Here is a 22,272-nt window from a genome sequence, read left to right as displayed (position 1 = left end):
TAAAACAAAACCTGTATTGAAAAGGAAAAGGAAATAAAGCCCTGAAAATAGCAATGCATTTTTCATTATTACAACTCAATTTGCAGAGAGAGAGCCATGATGTGAAATTGCTTCCATATGCCTCCGCTGCGGGGCGCCACACAGTCTGCCAGATACAGAGCTGCTATCAGAGGGTTTATGATGATTCAAGCTCTGTGATTGGCTGATGCGGAGCGCTGGGCGCTGCAGCGGAGAACCAATAGGAAGCTCGAATCCTGATTCGGTCGTTTAATTGGCTAAACGCGGGTGTCAATCAAGCAGCGATGGGGTCTGGAGGCAAGAGAGCAGCCAGTCGGTTGTTTTGCTCTCTGGAGGACAGAGCTCCGCTGGATGAGCACATCACACACACACACTGCACATATACATTACACAAACACTGCATGTCACAGACACAAGCTGTCCAAAAAACATTTACACTTAATTAAATAAATACATTTACCAAGATATTTTTTTATATTTCAAAATACAATACAATTATATATATCTATAGATGTAGATGAAATATATTTGAAGGCAATTATGGTAAACCATTAATAGCCTATTATGATTGTCTCTTATTCATAAATATGCCTAATTATTGACCACACAATTACACAATTGATATTATAATAATTGGGGTAGGGAATTGTAAAATCGTCCATGAAAAAAGTTTATTTAAGCAAGTTTTATTTGCCTTGTACGTAATTGAGAAAAAAAAATATTCTAAAATGAATTAAATCTATAACAATTGACTATTGACACACAAGTGGATGAATATGTTTTTTTTTACTGACTTGTTATTTTTTAAGGCATAAGAAAAATTATTTGTTTTTTTATTAGAAAAATATAATTTTCAAATAATTATAGTCCTACATAAGACAATATTATTTCAAATGCAATTAGAACATTATCAATTGCTTTGCTAATGTAATCTTTTTTTTAATTATTTGTATCTCTTTTAAACTGCAACTAATGACATAGACAGTAAAATCACTATAGATTATGGAATAATGGTTACCTATTGATAGGTTCATGCTCAATATTAATATTTCTCATCCACTTTTTTATGAAGGGTGGAATTAAGTGCTACTCTGCCCCAAAAAAGTCTGATAATAAATAATAAAATAAATAAATAAATAAAATTAGGCTAAACATTTTTTAATTTTTTATATAAAACACTTAATTTTGCACTCAGTATATATATCCTTACATCTGACTCGAGACCAGTGTATAAAGATGACTTTAAATTGTAATTCTCAAGGTAAAAATAAATAAATAAATCAAAATAAAAAAATAAATAGTATAGCGACAAAATAGTCCCTCAGGTTTCCCATGAGTCTTTGCGGGGACCCACGCAGGCGTACTAGCCTCCCACACATCATGTGCTCTCCCACCAATCAGCTTCGTCCTCAGGAGGAGTATGTGGAGGTGATTTAAGAGCTCTCCCCCAATAAATCTGTCAGAACTTCACAAAGTTGATTTAAATGTGTTTCACATCGTTATGAAAATACTTGCGGATTAATCAAGTGACTGCACGCTGGCGTCACATCAAATGGAGGAGATTACAGCTTCACAGCTTTTTTTTTGTTTTTGTTTTTTTTAAACTCGATTTGGAGCGTTTAGAATCTGGATTTGACCGCAAATGTCACTTGTTATTTTCAATGGGGTTTTGTTATAGACTCTGCAAGACTCTGACACAGCTCTGGGCGCTATTAAACAACAATCTGTGCATGGTGATGGACTAAAAGCTACAGTCTCAAATAGCTGAGCTTATCTCAGTTGACAGTTGTTCTCATTGTGTGAATGTCACATTGTTGCAGTTGGTCAACAATGTTGCAGCTGCATTCTAAATGTGTGATGTGGTCAACGTCAGATGAGCTATACAGCACGTTTGACTTTGTCTGCAATGTGCTCACTCTGCAGGAGGGCAAGACAAGACTGTCTGCTGTTGTTGAGACTGCTGCCGAGCTGACAATGTGTGTTGAACTTGTTGTGTTTGAACTATAGCTGCTCGTGTTTCTGCATGGTCTTCTCTCTCTGTGATGCAATGAAAGTCTTTAAGGATTACTGTGGATTTTCATTTACACAGGAAAAAAAAAACTCCACTACAGCAGCCACACTGAGAGGTAAATATAGGTCAGTGCAGTATAGAGACATTTATTGGGTGAAGTTATGTGTCAGTGGCGTGATAGATTTTTTTGGTTTCTTTTATAGCAAGTAAAGAAATAAGAAAACAATTTATATTCAAATCGTATCCAGCAAAATGGAGCTTACGCAGAAAAAGTCTTAGTTGCAGCATTTTATCAATCATTCTTATTCTTCTTCTTATTATTATTAATTAGTAGTAGTAGTAATAGTAGTATATATTAAGCTGTTAAACGCAACAAAATAAATTGCTTCTCTATAACCTAAAGACATAACAAATTAACATATCTTTCTTGCAAAAAAACTGCAAACCCGAAATCTACCAAATAAAAGTCATGTTTTTGTAATTTATTTCATTTGAAAAGTAGAAAAAGCGACCTAAAAATAGATATCCCTTAATGTTCCCACTCTTTGACAGCAGGGGTCGCAAGTGATCCAGATCACTGACACACTCATGTGCATCGGCCTTCAGCAAAGTCCAGCCCAGTGACTAGGAGTTCTGTAGCCCTGTACTCCTGTTTCCTCTTACAATTTATATCTGCATGAAAACACAGAAATGTCAAATTGTCTTGTTTAATCATAGCCGACAGCAAAATATACACAATGTGAGGAAAGTTTTTAAAAGTGTTTACCTACAATTTTGTAGGTATTTGTAGGCCTACTTCCTTTAGTATTACTATTTTATTAGATTCAATTCAATTAAATTGTCATTGCACAGAGAAACCTGAGACAACAAAATGCAGTTTAGCATCCAACCAGAAGTGCAAAAAAAGCAGCAGTTTAATGTGCATATGTACAATGGATAATATAGGCTATGATAAACAGTAAGGGTGGATATGAATATATGTATATACTGCATATACAGTGTGAACATGTGCAGCATTTACAAAAGGCAAAATATATAGTGCAGGTTACAAGTAATGCTGATAGTAAAACGCAGCTGTGGCATGACATGAATATATAGATCAGATATATGCTACAGTATAGGCTATACAGTAGCATACAAGTACACTATAGGTCAGATATATATAGTATGGACAGTAGTATACATATGTGAGAGTATGTATAGTACAGGTATTGTACAGTAAGGCAGTAAGTATGAGCCAGCAGCCAGTGAGGCAGAGGCAGTGGGGAGGGAAGGTGTGTGTGTGTGTGTGAAAGTTTTACTTTGTGATTTTTAAGTGCATTTTCCTGCCAACACCTCTTACTTTCACTTGAGTAAATTTTGAATGCAAGACATTTAGTTTTACTTATGTAAAGGGTACAAGTTCTTCTTCCACCACTGGATATACAGGACGGCCCATTGTATCTTTTTAACAATTTTCTTCCATAATAAATGTTTTCTAAAGGTGAACCCAGTGTCTGTTTTTAATTCTGTTTGTCCTCTGGTTTTGTTCTTTTGATTAAACTCAAGGTTGCCCCTAATCACATGTATGTAAGCTTACATAGACCTTGGATAACTACATATCAGTAAACATAAGTGTGTTTCTGGACAGACAGAGACCCTGGATGTCTGAGTGTGTCAAAGCACGGGTATTATGAATTCAGCCCTTTTGATATGGCCTTGATAAAGGCAAACAGTTTATGCCTGAGATCTTGGAGGACATACTGAGCTCGTCCAAAACAATGATGTTGTGTAACCTTTATCATTTTGTTTTGTGCATGATGTGGTTCTGGTATGACTTATGATTGTAAAGTTTAAAAAACAAGCGGGGCACAGAAATATATCATAGAGGGCTTTCCATTCCTTATTTTATCTTAGGATCAGTTTGCGTCTCTTGCAGTAGAAGTTAACTGTGCAGGAGCCTACACAGTACATATAGGTTATCAATCTTACTCAGCTGAAGGGGACAACCTCAAAAAGTTATAAGGGGGCAACTTCAGCTTGTTTCACATTTTTTGGATGAGGGGATAATGTACAAGTACAGTATGAGCAATGTGAAGGAGTTATTATAAATGAACAGGCATAGGTGTATTCAAAACTATAGTTCTGATTAAACAATATGAACATTCTTGACTGTAAAACCACTGACAAGACATACAGTGAAAAATCCAAATGGTCGCTTCAAGGCCAAGGATAAGCTGACCTCATTACATCATCAATAACATCATTAGTCTGAATGGCAACATATTGATCTGAGAGGGACTAATGTTTGAAATCAGATTATATAACATGTATTTTTGTGATAATAATTGTGGTCAATCTAATAGTGTTTTCTATCTTAGACTCACGGTAAGATTGCTCAAATTCAACTCAAGATTGAACTTTTAAGGGATAAAATTCCCTCTTTGTTCTTTCTCTTTCAATATTATGAACCATGCTGGAGTTATTTAAAGTATTTGATATTTTACTTAAGCAAAAGTAGCAATAAAATAACATCCTGCATTCAATATTTTACAAACAAGTGTAGACATTTTGTCAGTATAATGGACTAATAGTATCTCATTATGCAGAATGGCCCTTTTTAGATTGTTATATTATATAAAGTGTGTGAAGGAGCGCTATCGCAGGTCCTTCCTTCCTGCAGCTGTCAGACTCCACAACCAGCACTGCTCCCAGTAGACCACATACACACCAAAAAACTGACAAGAACTGCACTTTACTGTACACCAACTGTCTATCAGTACTACTCAGGTGTAATTCATACTGTGCAATATCATTTTCCACTTGTGCAATTTTGTTAATAGTCTGTTTATTGTCAATACTGTATATGCTGCTCCTTTTTTATACTTCCTTCTATTTAATTGGTTCATATTTTGTTACACTATGTTTAGCTCTTTTTTTTTTACTGTGTTAGCTGATGAATCTTGTTTTTTGCACTTTTCCCCTTTGCTGCTGTACACTGCACATTTCCCCACTGCGGGACTAATAAAGGAATATCTTATCTTATCATATCTTATAATTGGATTGTTATTATTGATGCAGTATAAGCAGCATTTTAATTTTGAAATCAATAGAGGTGGAGCTATTTTAAATATTGTATATAATGATTTAAATAGTTTAATCCATAATGCATTGTATTCCATAAACTGAAATGTTTTTAGAGAAAATGTCCCCTTTGTTAAGGAGTTGAACAAATTGAAACTGTAATTCAGCCACATACCAGTAGGCCAAACATGGGACAAATGCAGGTCAGTAACACAAACATCCCGGAACTGCATGTTCCTGAGAAACCCCTTTTGGATCAATGAACTGTTGGATGTAAGGAAATGAACAATAACATAAATAACAATATTTGATGAGTATTTCCCAAGTGAAATCAGTTTGGTTTCTGTTATTATTATTTCTGTAAACAATGTGTGTTGTTATAAATATGGTGGGGGGCATAATTGGATTATTATTGATGCAGTATAAGCAGCATTTTAATGTTGAAATCGGTAGATGTGGAGCTATTTATAAGTATTTTATATAGTGGCGTGGTTTTAAGTAGCTTAATCCATAATGCAAAATTGTATATATATATAGATATATAGATATATATATCTATATATCTATATATATATAATATATATATAATATAATATAATATATAATATATATCATATAATATAATATATGTATATATATAAATTGCAATGCAATTTATTGTTATATATATATATATATTTATATATATTGCAATAAATTGTATTCCATAAACTGACATGTTTTTAGAGAAAATGTCTGGCTTTCCCCTTTGTTAGGGAGTTTAACAAATTTAAACTGTAATTCAGCCACTTACCAGTAGGCCAAACATGGGACAAATGCAGGTCAGTAGCACAAACATCCCGGAACTGCATGTTCCTGAGAAACCCCTTTGGAATCAATGAACTACTGGAAATGTAGGAAATGAACGCAACAAACAAAAATATTTGATATGTAGTGAAATCAGTTTGGTTTCTGTTATTATTATTTCTGTAAACAATGTGTGTTGTTATAAATATGGTGGGGGGCATAATTGGATTATTATTGATGCAGTATAAGCAGCATTTTAATGTTGAAATCGGTAGAGGTGGAGCTATTTATAAGTATTTTATATAGTGTTGTGGTTTTAAGTAGTTTAATCCATAATGGAAAATTGTATATATATATATATATATATATATATATATATATATAATATATATATATATATATATATATATATATATAATATATAATATATAATATAATATAATATAATATAATATAATATAATATAATATAATATAATATATAATATATAATATATATATATATATATTATATATTATATATTATATATATATATAAATTGCAATGCAATTTATTGTTATATATATATATATATATATATATATATATATTACAATAAATTGTATTCCATAAACTGACATGTTTTTAGAGAAAAATGTCTTGCTTTCCCCTTTGTTAGGGAGTTTAACAAATTTAAACTGTAATTCAGCCACTTACCAGTAGGCCAAACATGGGACAAATGCAGGTCAGTAGCACAAACATCCCGGAACTGCATGTTCCTGAGAAACCCCTTTGGGATCAATGAACTACTGGAAATGTAGGAAATGAACGCAACAAACAAAAATATTTGATATGTAGTGAAATCAGTTTGGTTTCTGTTATTAGTATTTCTGTAAACAATGTGTGTTGTTGTTAAAAATGTGGGTGGGGACTAGTTAAAAACAATCTCGTTACTCTCATTGGTCAAAATTCCGACTGACATTCCTCTCGTCCAATCATAATCGTTTGCCGTGAGCGCTCTGGTCCAATCAGCATGAGCCATGCAAAAACGGAAGTTTCCTCAGTAGCAGCACGCTGCGGTGACAACATTTAGCTCCTCAGATGTTTCATTTTCTCTTTAATTAACAACGCTGGGCACGGATTTTAATACCTAACACGTTAACCATCGCCGACTTATTGAATGAAGAGCAACATCTCCGCTATGTTTGCGCCAAGAGGTTCCCCATTAACCGGTTATTAAAGCTGATAGCTGACTGCTAACAGCTAGCTGTAGAAGGGTTTCGCCGGTATCGTTACAACAGGCGGACCTCTCTTTGTCTGACAGTGGAAGGCGTGCTCTTTTGTTAGGCTTTTCCACCTCTTTGTCCACTCGGGAAAGAGGAACTGTTAGTTGGGTTAGTGTTTTGCAATTATCTGCAGCTTCTAAAAGTATTTAGAAAATGCAAATCGCGAAAAAGTACTTCTCAGAAGGCCTGATTCAGTTAACCATCTTACTCAGTTTGATAGGAGTTCGTGTTGATATCGACAGCTACTTAAGCGGCTATTATTCGCCTCTGATAGAGATAGACTTGGGTCCTAGCTCAGCCTACACCCAGACACCCTTTCACAATCTGAGAGACACTCTTGACGGATACCCTGTGCACCCAAAATGTCCCGAGTTGGACTATTTCTTTGCGAGTCGTCGGCTGCTGGACGAGGTGAGGACGCTTGGATCACGACGGTTCCCAACACAGTTGAACGCATGGCTGGTGCACCAAGTGTCTGCCACTGACAAGGCTGACTCGGGGCCTTCAACCAGCAACAACACTGACAACACCAACACCAACCCAGGGTTAGAAAGCCCCGGGGAGGAAGCCACGGATGACCGTGAACACCTGCCTGATAGTGGCCAAGAGGTGTGCCAAACAACCCCTGAACTGGGACCAAGGCCTTGTAGCACTGGAGCCTGCGGGTACCTTAAAGAGGCAAGTGTGTGTGTGTGTGTGTGTGAAATGCAACAATAGACTTGGCTGCTAACTAAGCTATATGACCAACAAGTAATGAACTAACTAGCTTTAAAACTTCCTCATTGCCTAACAGAACAATGCTATCACCAGCTAACTAGCAGCACTAAAGATAAGATTAGATAACATGGACCTTTATTAATCCCTGGAGGGAAATTCAGGTGTTAAAGCAGCAACATCAGCAAACAGAGTTAAACACAGGAGAGCTAAAGGTATACAAAAAATATAAAAACAATAACAGAGATATAAAAGATACAGAGTGAATGGGTGATCACGTGTTATACAATGATGGGGTGTCCAATCCACTTGTAACTTATTATTATTATGTGACGTTTCCTGGAGCCTACACAGTACATATAGGTTATCATTTTACTCAGCTGGAGGGGACAACCTCAAAAAGTTATAAGGGGCCCTTTTGATATGGCCTTGATGAAGGCAAACAGTTAATGCCTGAGATCTTGGAGGACATACTGAGCTCGTCCAAAACAATGATGTTGTGTAACCTTTATCATTTTGTTTTGTGCATGATGTGGTTCTGGTATGACTTATGATTGTAAAACGGGACACAGAATATATCATAGAGGGCTTTCCATTCCTTATTTTATTCTTAGGATCAGTTTGTGTCTCTTGCATTAGAAGTTAACTGTGCAGGAGCCTACACAGTACATATAGGTTATCAATCTTACTCAGCTGGAAGGGACAACCTCAAAAAGTTATAAGGGGGCAACTTCCGCTTGTTTCACCATTTTTTTTGGATGAGGGGATAATGTACAAGTACAGTATGAGCAATGTGAAGGAGTTATTATAAATGAACAGGCATATAGGTGCATTCAAAACTATAGATCTGATTAAACAATATGAACAGTCTTGACTGTAAAACCACTGACAAGACATACAGTGAAAAATCCAAATAGTTGCTTCAAGGCCAAGGATAAGCTGACCTCATTACATCATCAATAACAACATTAGTCTGAATGGCAGCATATTGATCTGAGAGGGACTAATGTTTGAATTCAGATTAAATAACGTGTATTTTTGTGATAATAATGTGGTCAAACTAATAGTGTGTTCTATCTTAGACTCACGGTAAGATTGCACAAATTCAACTCAAGATTGAACTTTTGAGGGATAAAATATGACCAACACATTTGGCATGTCCAGCTAAAGTAATTAACTAACTAGCTTTTAAAACTTCCTCAATGCTTAACAGAACAGCTATCACCAGCTAACTAGCAGCACTAACCCATGTTATACAATGATGGGTGTCCAATCCACTTGTAACTTATTATTATTTAATGTTTCCTGGTGCACCAGGAAACAACACACTGTTAATAACCGTTGGCAATTCTTGACATGTGCACATGTCACTTTCACTTTGAATGGCTCCTTCCTGTCTTGGCTCACAAATTGCAAATTCAGTGATTTAAGTTCTTGCCTAGTTAGATTAGGTAAAGCAGTTTAAACAATATCTACCCGGTCTAGTTAATCAAGTAACTTACCAATATGTAACCAGTTAGCAAGACAACCAGACAGTTGTACAGCAGCACAAGTGTTCGGCTTACTGTCTGCTGCACCTGTCCCCCTTCACTATGGGACTTAAGCCATGTCTGAATAGGCAGGACAGTAGAATTAACTTCACAAATAAGATCCTAATAAGACCGGTGTATCGGGTGACCATGCAATGTTGTTATTGTTAAAAACACTGAAAATACCAATAATAACCAATTTAAAAAGTGTGTTGTTGACTGCCATCTGTAATCTTTGACTGCTATTATATTTGTAAGACTGTAATCCACCCAGAGCTTTAGATTCAACCCTTTCAGTGATCCAGTTTTTCAGGGTAGAAACAGCTGCACCGTGGATGTTATGTTACATCCTGAGGGCAGTTGATGTCGCCGATTGTGTAACCGTATCCCATTTCTTCAGTCTCAACCGCCAGCTGTGGACCTTTTAGAGGTGGAGAAGTGGGGCTTACACCCACACCCTGTTTGCTTACACAAAAGTGGTGGTCCATACTTGAACACTTGCCCCCCCGGGGGTGTTGTTCACATGGATAACGTGATGTTGATTCATCTTTCATTCCTTACCCACTCTTTTGTAAAATTAGTAATAGATTAACTGCTTGTAGGGCAAGATTTTAAAAGGAGAGGACTACAGCCGTGCTATTTGAAAGTAATGATCAATGACTATCTACATGTTCATTCAGTGGGCCATTTGAAGCTGGAAAAGCTGCTCCAGTAGAAGTCGACAAGCTCAGGCAGAACTGGGCGGGTGTAACGTACAGGCTGTCATATTTCTGCCTCTAGCATTAACGTAAAAAAAATGACTCTGCAGTCTTTCTCTTTTTGGAATGGGTGCAAATCCACATCCCTGTTATCACTCGGGCATGGAAAATAGTTTTTTGTCGGTGTGGATATATCAAGAATATTGTGTCTGTGGCAGACAGCTGGTGACCTACATTTAATGCTGTACTCGGTGTATCAGCAGTGTCTTACAACATCTAACAGGGTTGTGTCATCTCTGTAATTAGCCTGACTATTAGTATATTAAAAAATTCCTGAGCCCCGCTTTCATACACAAATACAGCTGCTACTGCATTTCTAACCTGTGTTGCGAATGAAAGAAGTTAGGGTGTTCAGTCCAGACATAGTCCAAACAACCGCTTATTAAAACAGAGCTTTTCTAAGTCATAGCAGTTCTTTTCAATATTTTCTAAGATGTCCAATGGTTTATGATATCTGGATTGGGGTCACCAAACCAGAAATGTAATTGTCTTTAAGGTCTTTGGAGTGTCGGCTAACAAAATGTACTATTTTTCTTTTACCCCTCTCTTCTATCCTTAATCCTCTTATCCCCCTTATGTCTTCCCTTTCTCTCCATCTGCCTTTCTTTGCTTTACCAGGAGGATGACGTTAAAGTTAAAGAGGAGGAAGACCCAGCCCCACTCAATCAGCTGGCTCACAGTTCCACACTGGAACAAGAGGTATGATCCTGGTTTGCCTCGGTTGCCATCATTTGTCGCTCTATACTGTTGAAAATGTTGCAGATTGCATCTGTGTTTTTAAAGAGTTCCAGTTTACTGAAATGTAGCAGTGCTGGTTTTCTTTTAAGAGTACACACCACAGGGTTTGGCATTCACAATACATGTGTGTCATGCTTGCATAACATCTACAGTCAGTGTTCAAAATTACATGGTGCTATTTTTAACCAGAAATTCATGTTCCCACGTGATTTCATCACTCAAATTAGAACCAATCTAATGACAGTGCTGTTTTGGTCACATCATGTAAGCTTAGGGATGTGGAAGCACAATAATTACTGTCACACAGGGAAAGACTTTCTGTTTCAATTCCCTTTCCTAATGATCTATACAGCTAGCTTTCTCAAGAGGATTTAAAAGTATAATTTAGCATTTTCAACCCTTTTTCTCTTGTATTTGTCTGGTATTTTTACATTCTGTTAAAGGGTTGGTCCATTATTTGGGGGGGTTTTGTGGTTTTTGTATCATTCTCTAACTTCTCAGTGGTGTACCTTATGTATTCAAATCTGAACATTAAAATTTTGGTCAAAGTATGTATGTTTTAGTGTCAAAATGCTATTTGCTCAAGCCCTTCTAAAAAAGTTTTCCCACGTGACCTGATGTAGGTTTCTGCATGATGACTTTGCTACATAAACAGTTTATATACATCCTTAAAGTCAGTATATTAACGTCACATACAGTAACTTAAATGGCGGTCGGCACGCTCCCAATTTGGAGAAGCAAACAGTTAGTCACACACTAACACAAACAAACTAACCGATTGATGCAGCGGTAGACCAGCAACTCCCGTAATCTGCGAGGTAAAATGACTGTGACTGTAAAATGTTTTTGTGACTGGAGTCTGGTCTAGTGGTTTTGAAAACAGCTTCAGTTCCCTGTTGGAAAGGGCTGTCTGATGGCAAGGTGAAGTGGTGAAAATATTCTAAATATGGCGCAAACTTCAACTGATATTATTTTTTTTTTTAGGTGGCTAAAATGCCTTTTTCTACTGCTCCCACTCACAGCTGCTTTATCTCTCCATCAGACAGCCCTTTCCAAAAGGGAACTGTAGCTGTTATCTCACTGACCAGACTCCATTCACAAAAATAGTAATTTGACTTCACAGAACGCGGGAGTATACATACAACCTCACTTCAAGAAAATACAAACTAACCGTTTCAGTGGTTTCCAAACTTAGCGCAGCTGACTTTGACCCTAGCTAGCATTCACATTATTCATAACCTTATTGATTAGCTTCATGATTAGCCTAAGTTGGTAACCTACGTCACTGCTTTTTGCGAAACAACTGAGCGTTTCCATTTTTTTTTAAAAAACAAGCAAGAAATGCAGATGGACCCGCCCCTTTAAACATATACTGTGGTATGATTTGAAACTCTGGCACAAATACTTGAATTCACATTGTGCTGTATTCTATGTATTTTCTTTTTGCCTATTTCAGAGTCTGCTTGAAGGCATCACTGCGCTGTCCGATCCAGCACGCCACCATCCTCCCACCATTGATATCGAACAGCATTGGAGCAATTTACTCTCTCTGTCTGTTACTGACCTTGATGTAAGTTCTCTTGTCATGTTCATTAGACTCCTGGAAATTTATTTTACATGAAGCGTAATACCAATTTGCAAACAGTAATTCAGATGCATAATCTAGGACAAATCAGTACGTTACGATGGAGAGATTTAGCATCCTGTGATGATCTACATGTTGTGGAGTTTTTTAAAATTCAAATTCAGCTAAAATGTATGTCTCATGTGCAGGACTTGGACTCCCTTGTTACTGAGCGCCTGACAGGCCTCGACACAGACATCACCAGCGCCATCAGCCAGGATGTCAGTTTGCATGATGCCATGGTAACCAGCGGTGGAGTGTTTGGTGTGGCGTCTGAAAGAGTTGAGTCCAGGCCAGTCGCCCAACAACAAAGAACCCTCTTCCGAATGGAATCCACGGGCTCCTCGCACTCTGACGCATCACCAGGGATGGCGGTGGGCCTGGCTGCTCTCCCGTTTGCTTCAGTATGTAATTTAGCTGGAAATGTGTCATCGCATAGCGCACTGGGTGGCTGTCTTGACGAGGCCGTGTTTGACCAGATCAATCAGCTAGGTTTGGAAGGCCTGGACACCCAGCTGATGGGCTCTCTGGAGAGCATAGACCCACAGGTGCTTGAGGACTTGGACTCAGACTCTGGTCTCTCCTTGGAGAGCAGCTCCGGAGGTCCAGTCTCACCAGGTTAGTTCAAATCTCTTAATATTTAATATATTTTGTGAAGCCAAGAAATTGTTTTGTCGCACATACTAATACAATAATGAACTCCTCACTCATCCAGGCTCATCTGAGATGTCGTCGTCATCCAGCTCATACTGTGAGGACGAGTGTGGAGCTACAGGCTACAGCAGTGAGGTGGACTCAGTCCCCTCAAAAGGCATCATGGACTACAACACAACGTGGTCACCCATTGATCTGAGTGAGAGCGTGTGGCATGACCACAGCTACTCATCTCCGGCTCTCTTCAGCCCGCCATCAGTAACACTTCCTCACAAAGGCATCAAAGAGGAACCTCTCAGCGATGAAGACGACGACGGGCCAAAGTTTGAAGACCGGGAGCTGAGTCGCGATGAGATGCGCGCCCGCACCATGTGCATCCCGTTCTCCGTCTTGCAGATCGTCAACATGCCCGTGGAGGAGTTCCTGGAGGTCCTCGACGGTCACGGCTTCTCCCCTGAACAGGTGACCCTCCTGAGGGACATCCGCAGGCGGGGAAAGAACAAACTGGCGGCGCAAAACTGCCGGAAGCGCAAACTAGATGCCATCACGGGGCTGCAGGAGGAGGTGGAGAAGCTGCATGCTCAGAGAGGCAGGCTGCTGAGGGAGAAGCAGCTCACAGCCAAGACAATGGGTGCTGTGGGTCAGCAGATAAAGCAGCTGACCAGAGACGTCCTGGCCCGGCTGAGGGATGATACAGGACATCCCCTGAACCCAGAAAGATTCACCCTGCAGTGCGGGGCTAATGGGAGGGTCGTAGTTCAGCCTATAAGGCGGCCTGCTGTCACCACATCAACAGGCAGCAAAACAGACAAGAGGAAGAAGGAGAAAAAGCAATGATGCGGTATTGCCAGTTGATACTTGAGCTTTTAGGTTTTTGGATATTTCTGAACTTACTTGCCTGACTCTGGTTTTGGGATCTCCTCTTTTGCAAAAGTGTGTGTGGATTCACCGCTGTTGGGAGCCTAAATCGGCAAAAGCTGCAAAAACAAAAGAAACTCAGATCATAGATAAATAAAAAAAAAAACTTTCTGTAAATATAATTTCTCATGGGGAAAAAAATGTAGCTTACACACTGGACATGTTTTGCTTATTGAAGATGGACAAGGCACCCGGGGCAGTTTAAGGGATCAGCTAAGCTGCTGGCGATGCCACCAGCCTCTCTTTGTGCCTGTTAACATTAAAGTCATTGGGTCTTTTTACAAACAAACATAGACAACCATGTCTAAAGTCAACATGGCCAGCAGTGTGACACTTACTGGATAGAGATTTCAGAGGAGGATTCTGTTTGTTTGTTTGTTTCCATGTAATCTTGCCTCTCAATGTATACCTATTCAGTATGAAGAAGAGGTTGAAGATTGTATTTATTAAAGTTTCTGAGGTAAATGAAATGCTTATATGCATCATGAGACTGTCACGGGCAGTATCTTTTTTTTCATAATGGTAAGTTTATCTCAAAGTGGTGAGAATATTGGGACATTGCCTATCTAAAGTTTACAGATTTGTTTCCTATATTTGAGGGCATGTACTGTTCAGTAGAGGTTTGTACTGAAATGTTGTTTTCCTTATGTCTTGATGACATACAATATACCAATGATTAAACTGACAAGGCCTTAATTTGCATTGGATAAGTGTTTTGGTTATTGTGTGTGCACATGATCCACAGATGCACATTATCATAACAAAAATGTTTCTAAGAGGCTACCATCTTATGGTTTACAGTCATTTTTAATAATTTGTTTCAAGCACAATTTTGCTTAACCCTTTCATTTCAAATACTTAAGCGTTTTGGCAAGATTACATTCTACCTCACGCCTTAGTTTATGTTATAGATTTTGGCTAAATAGTTTAAAAAGAAAACTTTTTAGGGTAACTTAAATGCACTCATTATTAAAATGGCCCTAAATGGACCTTCACTATCCCATTTCTGGAAAAAAAAAAAGAAGAAAAAATACAATCACCAACTCTATTTAATAGATTTGAATGTCGTTTGGATGTTGCTTTTTATATATTTGAGATTATCTGAGAGGTGAAATAAGTATTTAATAAAGTTACCATCTTATTCATGGACACACCGTCAGCTGAGTGAGAGTTAAATGAAGAAAAGCGCATAAAGTAATAGTGTAACTCATGAAATTTCTTTTTTTTCCTAGTCCCTCACAAATTTGTATTTAATTTTCTGGTTTGACCAAGAGTTTTTTCTGTTTTGTGTTTTTTTGGGCAAAAATGTTTTTGATTGCATGGTGATTGTTGACTGCTGATAGTATGATTTTTGCTTAGGGAATTTGAATGCTATTGCAGACATTGTATTTCTGATTTTAAAAAAAAGAAAGAAGATAAAACAGCCTGTCTCATTCTTGTGTGTCACTGTTTTATGAGCATAGCTACCCCTCTTTGAATAACCAGCATTGATGGTAGGATAGATAGATAGATAGATAGTAACTTTATTGATCCGAGGGAAATTCAAGTTTCCAGCATCACAGTTCCATAGTGCAAAACATTTTAGTAAAAAGGCAGTAAAGAAATTAGTAGTACAAAACAAATATACCAGATAAAAAAATACAAGGAGATGAAGAAAACTGTTAAAACTGAATATAGTGCAGGGTCACAGCTGTGATACACGAATACACGACTATTGAAACAAAAAAGTTAATATAATGCAGAAGAGACTGTTAAAAAATTAGGAAGTTGCAGGGTAACTCCAGTAGCTTAGTCTATGAAGTGCACTGTGCATTATTATCTGATATCTGCAGGCTAAATTATTCTATATTTATATATAAATCACTCTTACAGGGACATAAGCTGAAGTCCCACCACTTCAATAGTTTTAGACCCTGAAGCCTTTATTATAAGTTCCCTGAACCACACATCCTTTGGGCTAAAACAGGAGTCTGCAACCTGCGGCGCTTTAGCCCCTCTCCAATGGCTCCCTGTGGATATTTAAAAATGGAAAGGAATAACTGTTTGTTTACATTTTCATATTTATTTATCATTGTTGTAGGTCTATGGTACGACAGTAAAAAAAAAAATCAGAGTTTTCGAGAATAAAGTCATAATATAATGAGAAAAAAGTCAAAAGTTCATGAGAAAAAAAGTTGTAATATTACGAGAATAAAGTCACAAGTTTAAGAGAAAAAAGTAGTAGTATTATGAGAATAAATTCAATATTTAAAGTAGTAATTTTATGAGTCATTTTCTTTTTTTCTCGTAAAGTTATGACTTTATTCTCGCATTATATTACAATTTTTTTCTCGGAAAGCTATGACTTAATTCTCGTTATATTACGCCTTTATTCTCGCAAAGTTATGGCTTTATTCTTGTAATATTATGACTTTTTTTCTCATAAAATTATGTCTTTATTCTCGTAATATTATGACTTTTTTTTCTCCTAAAGTTAGGACTTTATTCTCGTGATATTACGACTTTATTCTCGTAAAGTTATGACTTTAATCTCGCAATATTACGACTTTTTTCTCGTAATATTATGACTTTATTCTGTAAATCTCAGATGTTTTTCCCTCAATGTGGCCCTAATACTCTGTAGTACATTTGCTCTTTGGCCCTCACTACATTAGACTAATGTACTATATACTTAGACTATAAACTGTGACACAATGCTCAAATGTTTTGCAGCTCCAGACAGATTATTTTTTTTATTTTGACTAAAATGGCTCTTTTGATAGTAAAGGTTGCTGACCCCTGAGCTTTAAATACAGTAGCATCTAGTCACAAAGTGAAAAAGTCACCAAAAAGCGAAGCGCGTATGTCCTCCTGGGCTCCCGTAGCTTACGTCCACCAGCTCTCATTTGGCGCCGGCTCTCTGCTCCGCTGCAGAGACTCAGACTCAGACGAGATATAAAGCTCAGGCTGACCGCGTGGTGAGGAGACATCACTGAAGCAAGCTCGTCTTTGTTTTAAAAGGTGCGTATGCAGAAGTAATTCATTCTGAATGCTGCATCGTGCAACACTTTGGTTGTAGTTTAACTCGGTCAAAGTAAACGATATCTGTCGGTGTAAAGTTGGACCTTTGTAGCAGGAAACGCTGAGTTTGTGCGCAGAAAGTGAGTCACAACGTTACGTTACCACACAACAATGTTAGCTAGATAACTACCATTTAAAGCATACTTACACCAGTAAAGTTGCATTATTAATGTGTGTCATGTATATATCAATGTTTACATTAACGTGAGCTACCAGCTAGCTACACGTGGAAATGTGTATTTAATGATTTTGTTGCATCCTCGGGCCTTTTTACCTGGGAGAGCCTGCTAGCTCATTGCTAATGCTAATGTAACATCACTTTAACTTGATTATTCACACAACACATCTTAATCAACTTTGCTCAGTAAAGTCAAAGAAATGTTATCCACCGCCCAGGCCTGAGATGTTATTAGCATATATTATGTTTATTTTTGTTTATAGCTTATTTTGTATATTGGTAGAATTAAACCATTTTTTAATACTAATGTTTTTATCTGTTTGTTATTATACTGCTTACTTGCACCAACAAAAACCAAAGCACATTTCTGGTGTATACCTCTTACACCTGGCAATAAACACGATTCTGATGCTAACCTACACACCGTTATGATTTGTTTAGCTTTGAATACTCTTTTGCATAAGCTTACTTTGGTTTATAGGTTTGCATTACAATAGTATTGATGATGTTACTTCTTAGTTAATATAACAGCAGTTTTTTTTTACACTGAGTTGGTTCAAGGCCTCTTCATCTCTTCATGTTGCTCAGCCCCCCTTTTCCCTTCAACTTAATGTGGATAAGAGCAAATAGCTTTATGCATGTGAATTATTGGATTGCAGGACTGGCATTTTAAACAGTTAAAGTTCTCAGACTCCAGCTTGGGTTTGTAGCATAGCATTGCATGATATACTTTATTGATCACTTCTTAGTTGCAGTTTTTACACCTAGTTGGTTCAAGGCCTTCTGTGGCTGATTTTGGGGGCATGTTGCTCAGCCCCTTTTCTCTACAACTTAATGTGGATAAGAGCAAGTAGCTTTATGCATGTGAATTATTGGATTGCAGGATCCCCTTTTTTAAACAGTTAAAGTTCTCACACTACAACTTGGGTTTGTAGCATAGCATTGCATGATGTACTTTATTGATTACTTCTTAGTTATAATAACAGCAGTTTTTCTTTTACACCGAGTTGGTTCAAGGCCTGATTTTGGGGCATGTTGCTCTGCACCTTTTCCCCTTAAACTTAATGTGGATAAGAGCAAGTAGCTTTATGCATGTGAATTATTGGATTGCAGGACCCTTTTAAACAGTTAAAGTTCTCACACTCCAACTTGGGTTTGTAGCTAAGCATTGCAATAGCATTGATGATGCACGTTATGATTACTTCTAGTTTTTTGTTTTTTTTACACAGAGTTGGTTCAAGGCCTCTTCATCTCTTCATTTTGCTCAGCCCCCCTTTTCCCTTCAACTTAATGTGGATAAAAGCAGTAGCTTTATGCATGTGAATTATTGGATTGGCATTGCAGGACCATTTTGAAACAGCTAAAGTTTTCACACCCCTTCTCGTTTTTAGTGCACAACATGGGGAAGAAGCAGAATCCCAAGGGTAAGAAGGATGCATCAGACCCACAGGAGGAGCCTGAGGAATTTGTTGTCGAAAAAGTACTCGACTCACGTCTTGTTAATGGGAAAGTGGAGTTTTTCCTGAAGTGGAAAGGATTTACAGAGTAAGTATAGCCTGCTCCCCCACTGAGCCTGACGTACTTCCTGGTATAGGGTTGTGCTGTGCCTTTTGTCCTTTAGTTGTTGCATGACTAAGCTGCCGTTTTGCATAGAAGCTAACTATGTTGTTTGCATCTGTATGGAAATCAGTGTTTAAGGGATGTTTTGGGTGTTGCAAATGATAATCCTCTCCCTATTCATTTAAAGGGCTGACAATACCTGGGAGCCAGAGGATAACCTGGATTGTCCAGAGCTAATTTCAGCGTTTCTGGAAGCACAGAAAGATGTCAAGGAGAAGCCTGCTCCCGTTAAACGGAAGGCGTCAACAGATGAGCCAGAGACGGAAGCCAAGAAAAAAGATGTGGTGAGTTCACCCAACCGTTTCGCATGCCTCTCCAACCCACATTTTACTTGAGAGATGACACCAATTGAATTTAGCAGTGGGTATCCTTCACGTGAGGGTCATTTCTCAAAATTCTGAAAAATGGGAAGGATAAGATGTTGCTTGTAAACATTAGGGGTGTAAATCACAGGTTTCATCACAATGCAATGTTATATTGATTCTTTGGACAACAACACGATATATCACAAAGTCTGCTACGATAAGATTTTGATTCAAATCAGGTGCCTGCAATTGATTTGAGACGATATCATGTGCCCATTTAATACATTCAGTTACCTTTATATCAACTCACAAAAAGCAACGTAATTATGATTTGACAATTCTATTACTGGGCTCTTTATTCTTTTTAATAAAAAGAATAAATATAAAGTGGAAATTTCAAAATACAGGTTTATCTTAAAGATGACGATATGTATCGATAGTCTCACTTTGCATCGATGATATTGGATCGTTGATTATTGAATCAATATATCAATTCAGATCGATGTATTGTTACATCCCTAGTAAGCATTACCTTGTTGTTTAGACCACCCAAAGATTCTTATAGCAATTGTTGTCACCACTTACAGCCTGAGAAACCTCGTGGCTTCGCTAGGAACCTCGACCCAGAACGGATCATCGGCGCAACGGACAGTAGTGGGGAGTTGATGTTCTTGATGAAATGGTGAGTACAGAAGGAAATGGTCCTCAAACTGTAATCCTTTTTGCACCTGAAGCAAACACTTAATATTCCCATCAGTAAATCCATTATTCCCCGTAATGATACGCTGGCTTTGTTATATCCCTCAGAGATAAGCAAGACGTACATTTAGACAGGTAATGCAGAATTTCGCTCGAGTTTAAGTAACGTCTACGTCCAAGTTAGTTGTTTGGTCTAAAAAATGTTGATAAGTGTTTCCCAAAAACTCAAGACGATGTCCTCAAAAGTCTTGTTTTGTCCACAACTCAAAGATATTCAGAATACTGTCATTTATGACAGTTTACTCCTAGGAGTAAAGAAACCAGAAAATATACACATTGAAAAAGCTGGAATAAAAGTTTGAGTGTTTTCTTAAAAAAACGAGGGTCCACAGTTGCATTAATGTTTTTCTGCTCCTTTTTCCTTTAGGAAAGACTCGGATGAAGCAGATTTGGTCCCGGCCCGTGAGGCCAACACTCGCTGCCCTCAGGTGGTCATTTCCTTCTATGAGGAGAGACTGACATGGCATTCATGTCCAGAGGATGAAGCTCAGTAGTCCGGTCCGCTGGTCCCTGCAGTCCCTTAAATCTTTTTCCTCAGGACTGAATTTTCTTCTCTGGCTTGCCTTTTAGTCTTAGTTATTTTCGAAGATGTTTCTGCCCCCGCATTGTTTGGCTATCGAGGAGAACTATGTTGTTGTACATATTAACTGAACTGATTGCAGGAGAGCAGGTGATGGTGTTGTGATTTATAACGAATGGAAGTCTTCCGTTATCATGTAATGATTTACTGTGATGGCAGTTTAGAAAGCATATTTTGATAGAACCCACCACCACCCATATTCATTCATTCATACCTGGTCAAATTTTGTAAATTCTAAATGGCTACTTTGGTCCGTTAAGGCATCAACCTCCTCAATCTCCTGTAAGATGGTTTTTGTTGTTTTGTTTTCTACACTAGTGCTAATGTTTTGTTCTGAAAGTGCATTTTGTATACTCTGTCTGTAAATATTATTTGAAGTTCTAATAAAGGTTTTATGTGACCAAATTCCACGGCTTATTTGTGATGGTTCCAATGAAATACGTCTTAACTGGTAAAGTAAAATACATATGCAGCTTTAACTATAAATGTTTTTAGTAATATTTTTGATCAAGAGATGATTTGTTGAAAACTGGAGATGTTGACAGAGTAGAGCTTACATTTTGATCGTACCTGCAACTGGGTTTATGATTTTAAGTTTTCAAGGTTAACTGTTAATTTGGTCTCGGTGTTACAGTTTGGGTTAATTCTTGCTCTGGTGGTTCACGTGCATGTTTACGTGTATATCTAAATTGAAATCGTTGCCTTGGTGCCAACAAACACAATTAAACTTAAAGTGATGACAAAATTCCCACAAGTCACCACAGTTATGACATTTCTCAGCTGGTCTCTAAGGAGTTTATGACATAATGTTTGACCTATACCTCGAGTATGTTTTCCTTTTTCTTGTCGTTTCCTGCACATGACGGGTCAGGGTCTAAGATCTTGTGTAATACTGCTTGAGTCTTGAAGAGCTGAGTCATGCTCATCACTAACTCTGGCTCAGACTAGGGATGCGCTGATATCGGATATCGGGCCCGTACTGACTCACATAGCTGGATCGGATGTCAGTGACAATGAGGCCGATCTATTCAACTCCATGTCTATATGCCATATAACAGACTTGAAGTTAATTCCTGTTAATTCTAAAGATTTTTTTTTACCTAATTGCTGGTGTACGATTTGTTATTTAGATAACAATTCAAGGAAAATAATCTGCCCACAAATCTGAAACTTAGTATTTCACAGAACATGTTTAAAAGTGGAAAATACCATAGCACATTCATTTGCAATTTTAAATATTTACATTTTTATGATAAAGATGACAAGAGCATGCTGACATAGCTCCCCTGCTATTTATATGCTGATTGTATTGTATGCACTTGTTGTCTTGTCGTGTATTGTTTATCTTGTGTGTTATACCAGAGGACCACAATGGAAATAAGCCTTCAGGCTTTATTGTGTTTTTATTCTTGGTGATTTTTAACATATGTAATGACTGCAATGTAGTGTTATGTGTTTTTCTAATTATCAAATAAATCCAATCAGTTCAGTAAATTTACATCTATGTATTTATTTGTTACGTTTTTTTTACAAAGTTAAGGAAACAATGTTTAAGTCAAGCCTGATGTTGTTTTACACATGAATAATGACCCCAGTGACTTCCACACAGTGAGGCATACAGATTATTAATTAAACACTGGTATCAGCCGATACCCAGAGCCTAGGTATCTGTATTGGTATCAAGACCGAAAA

The 22,272-nt window shown here is 37.6% G+C and overlaps 2 protein-coding genes across 3 annotated transcripts; both read left to right on the top strand.

Annotated features, from left to right (window-relative positions):
• Nucleotides 1–6,907: 6,907 nt before the first annotated feature.
• Nucleotides 6,908–15,513, top strand: nfe2l3 (nfe2 like bZIP transcription factor 3). The gene is made up of 5 exons (XM_074613082.1): nt 6,908–7,821; nt 10,763–10,843; nt 12,339–12,452; nt 12,656–13,124; nt 13,222–15,513. The coding sequence occupies exons 1-5, from the start codon at nt 7,297–7,299 to the stop codon at nt 13,995–13,997; spliced, it is 1,965 nt and encodes a 654-aa protein (XP_074469183.1). The 5' UTR covers nt 6,908–7,296; the 3' UTR covers nt 13,998–15,513.
• Nucleotides 15,514–16,937: 1,424 nt separating this feature from the next.
• cbx3a (chromobox homolog 3a (HP1 gamma homolog, Drosophila)) lies at nt 16,938–20,985 on the top strand. Of its 2 annotated transcripts, none has more exons than XM_074612724.1 (5): nt 16,938–17,078; nt 18,708–18,861; nt 19,064–19,220; nt 19,829–19,923; nt 20,368–20,985. In XM_074612724.1, exons 2-5 carry the CDS (start codon nt 18,716–18,718, stop codon nt 20,492–20,494), a joined length of 525 nt encoding a protein of 174 aa, XP_074468825.1. In that variant the 5' UTR covers nt 16,938–17,078; nt 18,708–18,715; the 3' UTR covers nt 20,495–20,985. The 2 variants fall into 2 exon arrangements, with proteins under 2 accessions (XP_074468825.1, XP_074468826.1); XM_074612725.1 differs by having other exon boundaries at nt 16,986–17,218.
• Nucleotides 20,986–22,272: the final 1,287 nt, after the last annotated feature.

This window comes from Sebastes fasciatus, chromosome 17, assembly GCF_043250625.1.
Source record: "Sebastes fasciatus isolate fSebFas1 chromosome 17, fSebFas1.pri, whole genome shotgun sequence".
In the NCBI taxonomy this organism is placed as follows: Eukaryota; Metazoa; Chordata; class Actinopteri; order Perciformes; family Sebastidae; genus Sebastes; species Sebastes fasciatus.
Note: the sequence above shows the minus strand (reverse complement) of the source record. Positions and strands in the feature narration are given on the sequence as shown.